Genomic DNA, 13,463 nt, shown 5'->3' on the forward strand with positions numbered 1-13,463 from the left:
AGTCAACTGCTTTTATTTAGAATTCCTGTCCAGGGCTGCATCCATTAAAACTACTGATGAAATAATCGACAGACGAGTATCCAGGGATTTGCCTCCTCGGGAAACTGTTGTAAGTGTAATTACGATTTCTGGCAAAACTTTCCCACAACTGACCACACACAACTTACCATTGTAGTATTTCTCCTCCTGTAACTAGCATAGAAATACCATGTTTGAGTGCGTTCGCTATATTGTTTTAGATAATTATGATGGTCAAGATGGCTCGTCAAAAGAAAAGTAGTGGACGTAGTTGCTGAAAATAGCCTTTCACCCAACATTGAATCTCCTATTAAGGTTCTTCGGAGTGGTCACGCTGCCATCTGATATTACATTTCATTGAGGGAAATAAAAGTTGGAAGGTTTTGGAAGTCACGTTTAAAAAAAAAAATACTCTTAAAAAAGCGTTGCATCAAAAAATGTCGTTCCTTAGATCAGTGATTCCAAACCGGTGGTTCGCAAACCCCTGGGGTTTTGCATTGTTTGTAGAGGGAGTTCACGAAAATAATATTGTAATGGTATACTTTTTTTTAAAACGCCATTAACATCGAAAGCAATACAAAAGAAAGAAACAGCCCAAACTTACCCTTCCCACTGCGAATATGGGTGTTTCTAATATTTATCACGCTATGCATCAATAATAAAACTGGTTCTTCGTGAGCACCTCACAAACGATCAAATGGCAGTATCTGTAACATTGTATTAACGTTCATACATAGGCTTAGCACTTGTGAAGCTTGAGTGATAGTGACACTGTAACTGTCAAGTTCTCATGTAAATTATTTAATAGATATTAATTTAATTATTGTTATAGATTATTTTTGTTATGCATCGATGGTTAAAAACGGGTCGCTTAGAAACGAGACATGATAATCGAGATGATATTACTGAAAGCTGTTGTGAGGTACCGTTTCTCTAGACGAAAACAAAGGAAGTGATGATAGAAAAGGGGAAAAGTGAAAATATGGCAGCAACTATTTACAATTGGGTTTTCATTTTACTGGGGATGAGTCGGAACCTAAACCGCTTTGTGTTATACGTAACGATGTTCTTGCCAAAAGCAGTTTAAAACGATCACTTCTTCATAGACATATTGAAACATAACATCTGACACACAACGATAAGCCTCTTGAATATTTCAAAAGTAAATTAGCAGATATCAAAAGTGAAGCATTCTTCTTTCTTGACATCAAACAAAGATAGTAAAATGGCACTTGAAGCATCATTTCGAGTAAGTTATAAAATTGCAAGATCTGGACAAGCGCATAGAATAGCAGACAATTTAATTGGACCATGTGCAAAACATATCACCAAATGTATGTTTGGGGAAAAGACAGCAAAGAAAATTGAGCTAGTTCCGTTATCAAACAACACAGTGTCGGGTAGGATTAATGACTTGGCTAACTATGTGGAGAACAAACCTTTAAAAAGATTAAAATGTAATTATTTAGCAATTAAATTTGACGAATCGGAAGACGTAATAAATGCCGCAGTTTTCCTTCTCTACATTAGATATCTTTTTATGAGCATTGTTCCAGAAGATGTGCTATTTGCAAAACGTTTGAAAACCTACACATCTGGAGAAGAAATTTTTGATATGATCAATGGATATTTCGAAAAGAGTGGAATAAGCTGTTATTATTCTGTTGATGTGCGTTCAGATGGTTCAAGATCAATGATTGACTGGAAAGTTTTCAGGTTTTTTGGCATGACTGAAGCACTTTTTAAAATCGACTACTACAAATTGCTGTTATTCCGTACACTTTGTAAGGATTTTCGTAGTTTCCAAGTTTCTTTACTGCTTCACATAGAAGTTAGACGGCTTCATTGTGGTAAAGTTTTGTCGTGTTTTTTTGAATCGAAGTCCCCAGTTCAAGCAGTTTTATTGACCATCCGTTTCTTTTGTCTTCTTTTATATCCGATGTTCTTTGGCTACAAAGGCTTCCACATTTAACTGAAATTTTATTGTAAACTGAATGAATTAACTATGTCTTTACAAGGAAAGGGTATCACCATTTTCAGTGTACATGATAGCATTTTTTTTATCAAAAATTCAGTTAAACTTGACAAAAATATTAAAAGGAGTATATGTGAATATTTGAACTCTCTTTGATTAACTTTCGATGACTATTTTCGCAACACATACAATACATTCATCTCAGACAACTGGATACGTAATCCATTTCAAGGAAATGTAAGTTCAGAAACTTCTCTAAATATACTTAAAAAGGAAAACCCATAAATTTGTCTTTTGACAGTTCTCTAGAAGCATTTTTTAAAGATCAATCTTTAATTGACTTCTGTTCTAAGTAAAAAAAAAATGAATACCCTGTCAATCTATAAAAAGAACCATTGAAGTTTTATTACCATTTTACACAACATATCTATGCGAGAAGAGGTTTTCAACATATACTTATCTGAAAGATAAATAAATAAATGTTTTATCATTTTCAATTTTGTACGTGTCATCAACGACTACATAGGGGGTTGGTCAAATTTTTTCACATCTTTCTTTTGGTTCGCGAGGAAAAAAGGGTTGGGAAACACTGCCTATGATGATATGTAAAAATAAATGCTTAATGATCACTAGATGCTTTTAAAAAGGGTTAGAAAATAACCTATGAAGTAACTGAAAAAATGTAATATTTGGTCGAATTGCCTATCCTGTGATAGGAATGTCGTGCTATTGATAACTAGTGACCGATAATTATCAACGATTAATTATAATTGATCAAATCAGAAGTCAAATAGAAGAAGTTAATAAAACGAACAGTGGAGAAATATTCAGAAAGAATAGAAAGATTCAGAAAGATATTCAGGAAAAAAGATACCGATCAGTAGCTGTCTATCTGTGGGAAGGAGAAGGACTATTTGGCTGTTTTGTCCTCAGGTGGCTTTACGGTGGGATGAATTAACAGCAGTAGTAATCATATGGCAAAAAATGGTCCAGTATTTTTTTGGTTTTCCAAGTAACATTCAGACTGACTTGACTATATACGACCTTATTGTTTGTGTTTTCGATTATGGAGATTGTAGACTATTCTTAAACACATTTTTTATGAACTGTCATATTAGCTTCAAAGAAAAATATATTAGCGTTCAATGGTCGAAGGTGAATCCTCCTGAGTATGAAAGCAAAGGGTTGTTCTTTTAACTCCTTTTGACGCAAAAATTTCAAAAAGCTATCAAATTTAACTTGATCAGTATGGCACCTGAATGGTCTAATTATTGTAAATATGTATGCTTGTTACATAATTACCTTACCTTAGTTCCTCCTGTGCCGCCAGAGGCACCCAGGGCATCCAGAAAGAGCCGCCAATCATCCCTCATATGTGCTGCTGCCCACACGTCACTCGAGTACCGTTCTGGGGAGTCAATCTTCCGCCTTACGGATAACATATCCTAAATAGCGCTATCTTCGTTGGCGTATGACATCTATTACCAGGGGCTGATGCGTGATAGAGCGAACTGTCTGGTTAGTTATGTAGTCCCTCCAGTTAATATTCAGTATTTTGTGAAGACAGTTGTTCTTGAAAGCGAGAATCCTCTTTTCTTGTTACATAATTGTTATTACATAATTGTTACATTATCATTATTACAGAATTATTATAATAGTGGTCTAATTATTCAGATAACGTCATCAGTTTTCTATTGTTAAATTCGTTTGTTCGCTAAATAACCAAAACAATTTTTGAATGACCTATTTTCTTGCATAAAAGGCTGTAGAAATTGTGTACCAATGAAATTATTGTACCATTTTCATTTTTAGGAGACTTTTGATATTTGCCGTTCGATTATGTTGCCATTCAAAGATAGTATTGCCAGAAGAAGATGAGGACTCATCAGAGAGCAGTAGGTTGTCTCCAACCAGTGTTCAGTCACTGCAAGACGAGGATGTAATTCGAACATTTAATAAAAGGTGGGATTATAATTACCGAATATGGTTATATAGCGTATTTAATAGTGGAAAAAAGTGAAAAGGTATTTGTTCTAAAACCAAATAGATAAATTGATTAAATATAGTTTATTTAATTGATAGTGTCAATGAGATGTAGCCAACCAATAGCTAAATCTGAATATTATGATGTGAAGCTACAAGTGCTGCAGAACGGGCGATTGTTTTCCTGGAGAGCGGAGATCAAATCAGTCAGTTCGTTTTTGGCGGATGCTCATTGGAACGCAAAATGATTATGGGTAACTTATAAGGCCAGGAACTAGCGCTATTGTCGACAAAAGAATTATCACCACCATCTAGCGTTTAGCGATGCTAAACGCTAGTTTTTTTCCATACAAGTGCCAGTTTCCACTTTTATAAGTTACCCATACTCTTTGGGAGAGCATGCATTTTTTGTTTTAATGTTTATACAATAGGCGAGCAACTATAACTCGTTACGGAAATGGCATGCAGTTAGTAGATTTAAGTAAAAGGGAGGCGAATATTTTTCATTGTGGAGATTGCATGGGGCTAGTAGATTTCAGTAGAAGCGGTTTGAATATTTCTTGTTATGAATATTGCATGGAATTAGTAGATTTCAGCCAAAGGGATTTGAATATTCCTCATTATGAAGATTGCATCGAGTTAGCAGATTTCAGTAAAAGGAATTTGAATATTTCTTATTATGGAGATTGCATGGGACTAATAGATTTCAGTTAAATGGATTTGAATATTCCTGATTATGAAGATTGCATCGGGTAAGAAAACTTCAGTAAAAGGAATTTGAATGTTTCTCATTATGGAGATTGCAGGGGATTAGTAGATTTCAGTAAAAGGGAACGCATTTTATTTGTAAGCATACCATGTCTTGTCTCACGACTCTGGGATCAAGTTGGAACCTTCATGAAAAGTTTTCTTCTTCTGTGAGGGAGGTAAGGGGACTTGGAATTTCAAGAAAGGGGGGGGGGTATTTTTTTTTAGATCCCACTAAATAGAACATGCTACATTCTTTTTAATACCTGTGGTCTGACAGTTCTTTTAATTGTAGAATAAATAATTAGATGGAACAAAGAATGGAACGTAAGCTATTATAATAATACAAGATTTGTGAATTCGTTTGACATATGATTGATCTTACATTAAATTATTCGTAGGAATGTGATAAAACTTGTCCGTGGAGTAAACGGGGGAATTCTTAATATTTAGTGGCATCGTCGAAGTTAAAAATTAATTTTGCACTATTTATTTCTCTAATTGTACGTGTTACTTAAAATCGTATGATGTTTTTCCAAAAAATGCTTGAGCATAGCAGCCAAATAAACCCAGGTGTACCAAAATGCTAAAATTACAGTTGAAAAACGAAAATGTATAACAACAACGAAGCGAAAAAAAGTGACTGTTGACAAAGTAAATAAAGATTTTATGGATTCAGTTTTGGCGCATATCCCTCATAGAGTTGATGTTGTAGGGGTGGATTTGGAAGTTCTATGAAAAAGTGAAATTTTTTCTTTTTTTTTCAGTTATTTTCTGTATTTGATTTGTTTGAAGGTTGGGTTGGACGCGCGAAGGGATAATTTGAATGAAATGAAGGGTAGTAACAAAATTACGAGTGAAGAAAGTTTTTTGTGTTCTTATTGTTCGAAAATTGTTCTTATTTTCGAAATATTCGTCTTTTTTCTCTTCTTCTTTACTTTTCTTTCCTCTTTTTGTCTTTACATTGGCTCACTGACATGGGATGCGGAATTATCATTGAATTTAGATTATGGATGATTTGAATATTTTTTCCAAGTCCCTGCTGGTGGGCTGGAGGAACTGGAAAAATATCCTCTTGACATAAATAAATATTTTCATATATTTTCGTCACAAGATCAAGATTTGTCAGTTCCTTATATTGCACCTAAAAATAAATATTTATGTATTCACGATCTTCCACCTTCAAATAATCATATAAAACGAATGTCATGCTGGAATTGTAGAGGACTAAATAGCAGCCTAAATTTTTTGCATGATTTTTTTAAAGTATCTTCAACAGATGTGTTGGGAGTTTGTGAAACATTCTTTGACGAAAATAATACATTTCAACATCATGAAAATTATCGATTTTGCGGTGTTAGTCGCAAAAAGATCAGGAGGGGAGGACTAGGTATTTTTATACGAGATGACTTTACATCTTCTTTACGTAATGATTTTATGATTTGGAATGTTGAGATGCTATTTGAGAGTTGTGTAGTAGAAGTGAATGATGGAAGAAATACGTTTTTGGTAATTGTAGTATATCGGCCACCATCGTCTAGTCTTCAAGAGTTTTTAAGACAATATGAGTCATTGCTAGATGCTCTCACCCAACAACACCATCCATTTCATGTAATGGGAGATTTTAATGTTGATTTAATGCGTCATAATGCTGTGACATCTAATAAGAGAATGGCATTTTTGAACATTTCATTTTTGCATAGTTTGTTACCTACTTGCTTACTACCGTCAAGAATTTGTGATAACCATGCAACTCTTATTGATAACATTTTCACATCGCAAAATTGCTCTGATACCCATATTATTTTAAATGATACGTCTGATCATTGTGTTGTTGTTTCTGACTTCCCTGGATCAGGAATGGAGCGTGGAAAGAGACCAAATAAAAGTTATAAGAGGGTAATTAACCAGAAAAAAATAGATGAGATGAAAATAAAAATAAGAGATATAGACTGGAGTGATCTGTTAAATATTGAAGACCCAAATCAGTCAATTGCTTTATTTTATAGTAAGTTTAACCAAATATTTGACCGAGTATGTCCTTTGGTATTAAGAAAAAGTCAGGATTTACCTCGTAAGCCATTGGTTACTCAAAGCTTGTTAAATAATATAAAAGAAAAAAATAGATTATATAAGGTAAAGATCCAGTATCCAAATGCAATTAATATTGAAAACTTTAAAAAATATATAAATCGGTTAACTTTTGTTCTCAGAGAGGCAGAAGCAAAATATTATCAAAAGAAATTTTGTGAATGCGATTCACCGCGGAAAACATGGAAAATAATAAATGAAAGAATAAATAATTTCAAAACAAGAAATATTCCATCCCATATTACAACTAATGAAGGCGTTAAAATAACGGATGAGAGAGTAATGGCAGAAGCATTTGCTAACCATTTTAGGAAAATTGGACGTGATCTGGTGGATCAAATTTCTGATGGGACACATAATCATAGAAAATATATTCCAAATAAATTAGATAAGACTATTTTTATGTACCCTATTCAGTTCTTGGAATTTCAAAAAGCTGTTACTAGTTTGAAAAAAGGATTTTCGATAGGATGTGACGGTATGTCGACTTCTCTATTTAAAGAATTAGCTGAAGTACTTAGTCAGCCACTTTTATTTATTTTTAATTCTTGCATGAAAAATGGTCTTTTCCCAGTTTGTCTTAAAGTAGCTAAGGCTTTACCTTAGTTTAAAAAAGGCAATAAGGATAATCCAAATAATTGAGGCCTATTGCTATTTCATCACCTGTTTCTAAAGTTTCCAAATAAACAGGACTATTGCTATTTTATCACCTGTTTCTAAAGTTTTTGAAAAATAATAAAGTGTAGTACTTTATTTCTGGTAACAGAGCAAGCAGTAGCTGCTTTACATAATTTCTTATCAGATGCTATGGATGATAGTTACTTGGCGGCAACTATATTTTTTGAGATATTTCGGTATCTACATTGACTCAACTCTGTCTTTCAAGGCGCATATTAATAAACTCGAGGCGACAGTGTCCAGGAATCTCGGCTGTTTGCATAGAGTAAAGTTCTTGTTTAAGAAAATTATATTTTTCATTCCAAATTGTCCAAAACAAGGCAATAAGAATCCTGGACCTTTAACACACCCTAGGGAGACAAAAGAATTATCTGAAACTAAAACATAATTTTTATTTCTCGATATTCTTCATTTACAACAAATTTTTCGCCTTAATATAGGCATATGGTTTTTAGAAATCCAACGTAGGGATAATTTTTTCAATTGAATGAAACTCTTGGTTGAAAATAAACATAGCCATTTATCAAGAGCAAGGAATGAGTTTCTTTTTCCTTTTATTAAAAATGAGAGATCAAGACTAAGTTCAAGATATCAACTTCCTGAGATTGCCAATAAATATAAACTACTTGATTTAATAAATGAGTCACCATCACTCTATACATATAAAAAGAAATTGAAAGAGATAGTTCTTTCTGCCTATAGTAGTGGGGACTGAATGTAATGTGATTTATTTATAAATTAGTTTATAAGTCCCATCCGTGTCTACGAGTCGATTTTTTTTCCCGCTTCTTCTCTCTCTCTCTCTCTCTCTCTCTCTCTCTCTCTCTCTCTCTCTCTCTCTCTCTCTCTCTCTCTCTCTCTCTCTCTCTCTCTCTCTTTCTCTCTTTTTTATGTATTCCGTTATTGAGGTGTAATTCCTTCTTTTTTCTCTCTCTATTGTTAAAGGAGACAAAACGAGTTGCCTCCCTGTCTCCTTTGTATAAGATTTATGTATATCGTTTCTTGTTTAATAAAGTCAAAGTAAAAAAAAAGAAAGAAAGACTATAAACCAACAAAAACGGCAATGCAAAGAAAAATTGTAGGAACCCACGTCATATCCAAATATTATGCTTGTAGAGGAAAACAGTAAAAAAGAGAAAATACACAATAATCATACAACAATAAAAAATTAATTAAATAAGTGGACTACAGGATGCTGGGGTGAAAGTCGGTAAATAACTGAATTTGGTAGTTCTTCGTGCAACACGTCCAGTGTTGCTGTTCCATTAGGTATTCCAAACTTGGGAATTATTTTACTATTGCTGTGTCAGGGCTATAAAATAAAAACTCACAATATCAAAAGTCTATTATACTTTCCGTGAGTACCAACATTCTTTATTAGCCAAAAGCTCGAAAAGCGCTTTGAAATCTTTATGCAATACCACTTTCTGGGCAACTTTATGATATTTGTAATTAGACAACAAATAAAACAGGCCCTGTACCTGCAAAATGAAAGTCCCATTCGGATGTGCTGACGAATTACTACAATTGATTTCTGTAGACTTCGGTATTACAGAACAAGGAGAAGTAATATTATACAATGAAGGGCGTCCGGAAATCAGACATTATCATTATCAGAAATCAGAACATCAGGATCATTATCATTATCAGGATCATTATCATTAACATCATCATTAACAATTAACATCATTAACATCATTATCATTATCAGGAAATCAGACATCAGGCATTATCTTGGCCATGAAATATCTCAAATCATCACGCACTTGCACTTAATTTTTTAGTAGATGCTCATTGGTCTCAAATGGACAATCTAAAATGTTGTAAAAAGGAATGAAAAACCCCTATCATGATGGTACTGCAGATGATTCCAAAATCAGACTTGGCAACATCGGATTTAGGTTGTATTTTAATGTTTTAAAGACCCTCCTAACCCTCATGTAGTGTTTTCCAGAATCCTTTATGGATGGTATTTTGATTCCCCCCCCCCAACCTTCAATGAACGTCTGAAAAAAAAACTTCTCAAATAAGTGATTTCCGTATTTAGTATTTTCCAGATAAACTATTTGGCATAAACGTTGTCAATATAATTGTTTGTTATAAACCACTGTTTACACCGTGTGGTCGTGATCCCATAGATAAAGGGGTGCAACAAACAAGAAAAAAAAATCGTGAAAGAATATTTTATTGGTTAGTTGACAGACCTTAATAAAATGTACATACAAATTCATATAGATCTAAAGATAAAATAGTTAATTCAGCCTAGGCTATAGTCTTAACACTTCTGCGCTAAGTAACATCTAACCTAACGGTGTATTTTATTTTTAGATTCATTTTATAGGTATGTAGAGCTTATTCTACATAGAACTTTGCCTTCGTGACATTGAATTATATCTAATCTAAAAGTTTTCGTTTTGACGCTTATTTTATACCTGATTCGGACTTATTTATCCAGGACTAGGTTATAGTCTTGGTCCTTGTTCCTTTAATGAAGTAATTTGAAATATATATTTTGTAGAATAGCAACATTTGGCTGGAGAAGTCGTTTCGACTTTGAAGAATATTGGATGATGTACTTAAGTGTTCTTAATGCCAATATGAACGTCCAAGAACTAAGAAACGACGAAGCCAAAATAATCATTGGTGTTACCTGTGAAGTCATTGAAGGTGTAACTTCTCTTCTTCAGCAAAGCTTACTCTGGCCAGTTCCTGGTAACCCAGTTGTTTCCCAGTACCTGTTTGAAACTCCAGGATTCCATAATGCTTTCTTGAGTACAAGGTTTTTCTTTCATCCACCTTATTTTAAAGAGCTACTTACTTTAAATCTATCTGTTCACCAAACAATTTTTTTTTTCGTCTGTACATGTTCTATGAATTATATAGACATCAAATTGCGTCATATTAATTATGAGTGTGATACTAGAGCCCCTCCCTCTGCGCACTTGCTTGTATATGGAGCTCAAAAATATATCCACCCTTTGAGTCATCATACATTATCTCAATGTTTTTCTTTAGGGATTAAATTCGATCTTTTCGAAAACAGTTTAAAATCCATTGTCATGAAGATCTATCAACAGAACAGATCACTACAATATATAAATTTGAGGCTAGTGGAATAATTACAGGTGGCTTATTACCAGTGGGTTTGTGGCTCTATTAGCCGTTCAATCGGATTCAATTTTTCTTCTTCAGGAAGAAATGGTTTTGATTGCTTCTATCTTTGAAATTTTTTCCTTCCAGTAGCATTTTTTGTCAATATTTTTTAAAATTTCGAGCTATACCTCTGTCATTGTTGTAGTAGATTTTCGTCTTGAAAAGAATTAGTATAGGTATTTTAAAAGTAAAATAGGATGGCGTTCAGGTGGCTTACCGTGCCAAATTTTAAATTTTGCTTATGACATTCAGACTTGACACTGGCTATATTTAGCTCAGATATTGGCCATTAATAATATGCATTAATATAGTAGAATAGAATCGGTTTTATTTGCACAATCTCTCGTAGTCATAAAACTAAATGGCGCTTGTGCTTAAAAAAGCACAAGCGCCAACAAAAGCATTAAATCAAACGACAAAAAAATCAGAAGACAAATAGGATAAAATCAACAATTGTTATACTTTGATACAAAGAAAGGGATGAATGAGTTTGAAAAACGATTTTTGCGTGAAGGAGGTGCTGCTAATCTGTCAATTTTCTTCAACCTAGTACTTCGATGTTTCACTAAAACTGGTGGTAGTATCGATCTGTATTTATCACTTCTGAGAAGATAATTTGATAATTTCTGAGAGATAATTAAGATAATTTCTGAGATAATTAAGATAATTTCTGAGAAGATAATAATTCACTTCTGAGAAGATAATGTTGGAAAAATGATTTGTGCGTGAAGGAGGTGCTGCTAATCTGTCAATTTTCTTCAACCTAGTACTTCGATGTTTCACTAAAACTGGTGGTAGTATCGATCTGTATTTATCACTTCTGAGAAGATAATTTGATAATTTCTGAGAGATAATTAAGATAATTTCTGAGATAATTAAGATAATTTCTGAGAAGATAATAATCACTTCTGAGAAGATAATGTTGGAAAAATGATTTGTGCGTGAAGGAGGTGCTGCTAATCTGTCAATTAGTAACTGCAAACTAAAACTCTGGGCTATACTATAGTGCACCACAGAGTAAAAGTTGAGTCAGAGTCAATAATTATTTACTGCTACAAGAGCTTAAGTCACTGGGGTTAAAAATTGAGGGTCTTGGATTGCAGTTCAGACTCGTAACTATAGGAAAGTTAGGAGTTAATTTAAGCTGTAGAGTTGGTGACAATCAACAAACACTCCGTCTAGTAACTTTGAACTTTGATATTCCATGCTTTTTGGCTTGTTTTGGCATTACCCAGTTGAAATAACTGGAGCATTTATTTGACAGTGAAGAAATACAAACCCAAACTTGTAAATGGAGTTATCATTACTTAGGGGATACATTCTATTGTTACTAACTGCTATTTCAAATCTGGAGTCAGAGTTTGGTACCAAATTTTGGAGTCAGAGTCCAAATCAAAATCTTACCCCCCCCCCCAAAAAAAAAAAAACAACAACAAAATAAGTTCTGAGAGCTTACAACAACAAAAATAAGTTCTAAGTTTTATGATATAAAAATAGTTAGAGTCAATATTGACATAACTCTAAAAGCCAGTATCTTCAATTTACTGAGACCACAGCCGCGATAAAAGTTTCGCAAGAAATCAGATCCTTCAATTTTGTATTCATTCTTGGGTTTTCTGAACAAATTAACTAAATACCCAAAAATTTCATTAAAAATCCGTGCTATTTAACGAGTGACGACAGGCGTTTGATCCCCCCCCCTTTTTGAACAATAATTAGTGATTGTTTAGGGAGTTTTTTTTTGTGTTGTAACACTATAATATTCTAATAAATTTAACTAGAACAGTTAAATTTAGTGCCTGAATTCCTTTGTAAGTTAAACATTAACCTAGTGAATGGCTGTTTTGTTAATGACATAAATAGCTGCGTAATTTACATATATTCATGCGTAAGCATGAATATATGTAATATATGTGGTTAGCGCGCTGGTGTGGGAATTCTTTGTTTAAGGGGCACGGGTTCAATCCCAGTTGTGACCAGTTATTTAGTTTGGGACGGGGGTCAGTGGCGTGACTCTGCAAGCTCAGCCAGAGTCGATCCAGCTCTAAATGGGTACCTGGAGAAATCTGGGGAAGGTATTCAGGAAGGGTCTGTGAAAGCACATGATGGTTGGTCCCCAGCCCCCTATTGCACTTCGTGGCTGAAGGGCCATGAAACGGAGATCAGCACCGCCGGTTTGGACCTTAAGGGTCTAGTGCCGTCTTACTTACTTACTTACATGCGTAAGCGACGTATATTAAAAATAATTCTAATACATGGGTGGCACATACCATCTCCTACCACAACCTACATTGGCAGAGAGATTTTTATCATTTGTCATAAATCCTTGACTGTATATATATTCCCCTTGGATTTAGTCAGCGTTGTCAGTCAACTTTTTCAATGTAATGTGAACTTTGATAATGACAGGTTAGGATTAGGTCATAGGTTAGCTTGGGTTGGGAGGGTTAGGTTAGCTTTGGTTTTTAACTCATTCCGATACTTAAAACCAAATTTAACCTAATCCAACCTAAACTAAATTAATCTAAACTTGCCTAACTTCAACTTTTACCATCGTAACTTGCATAAGACTGAAGAAGCTGACTGAATCGAAGCAGAAAAAAAGGAATTTCGGACATTCGCCGGTGAATTTCGACATTAACCAGATTTCGGACACTCACGGTAACATATACATAAATTAAATAAAAAATATATTTTATATAAAATTCGATCAAACAGTTCGTGGTAACGAACTGAAGTAAGGAGCGACCCGGCTCAATAGTAACCGAAACTCTAAAAAATAGAATTTTGATACCAATAGTTACATCAAAAGAATCAC

General features: G+C 33.9%; 1 protein-coding gene across 3 annotated transcripts in view; it reads left to right on the plus strand.

Moving 5' to 3' along the window:
- Positions 1 to 13,463, plus strand: part of LOC136027081 (huntingtin-like) — a 187,663-nt gene that overhangs the window by 134,571 nt on the left and 39,629 nt on the right. For all 3 annotated transcript variants that reach the window (XR_010617489.1, XM_065704020.1, XM_065704021.1), the window contains exons 28-29: positions 3,806 to 3,955; positions 10,011 to 10,271. Coding sequence is in view for 2 of the 3 variants with exons in the window: in XM_065704020.1 (XP_065560092.1) it covers positions 3,806 to 3,955; positions 10,011 to 10,271 (411 nt within the window). In the remaining variant the exon portion in view is untranslated. The remainder of the gene's footprint in view (positions 1 to 3,805; positions 3,956 to 10,010; positions 10,272 to 13,463) is intronic.

The sequence above is a fragment of the Artemia franciscana genome, chromosome 5 (assembly GCF_032884065.1).
Source record: "Artemia franciscana chromosome 5, ASM3288406v1, whole genome shotgun sequence".
NCBI lineage: Eukaryota > Metazoa > Arthropoda > Branchiopoda > Anostraca > Artemiidae > Artemia > Artemia franciscana.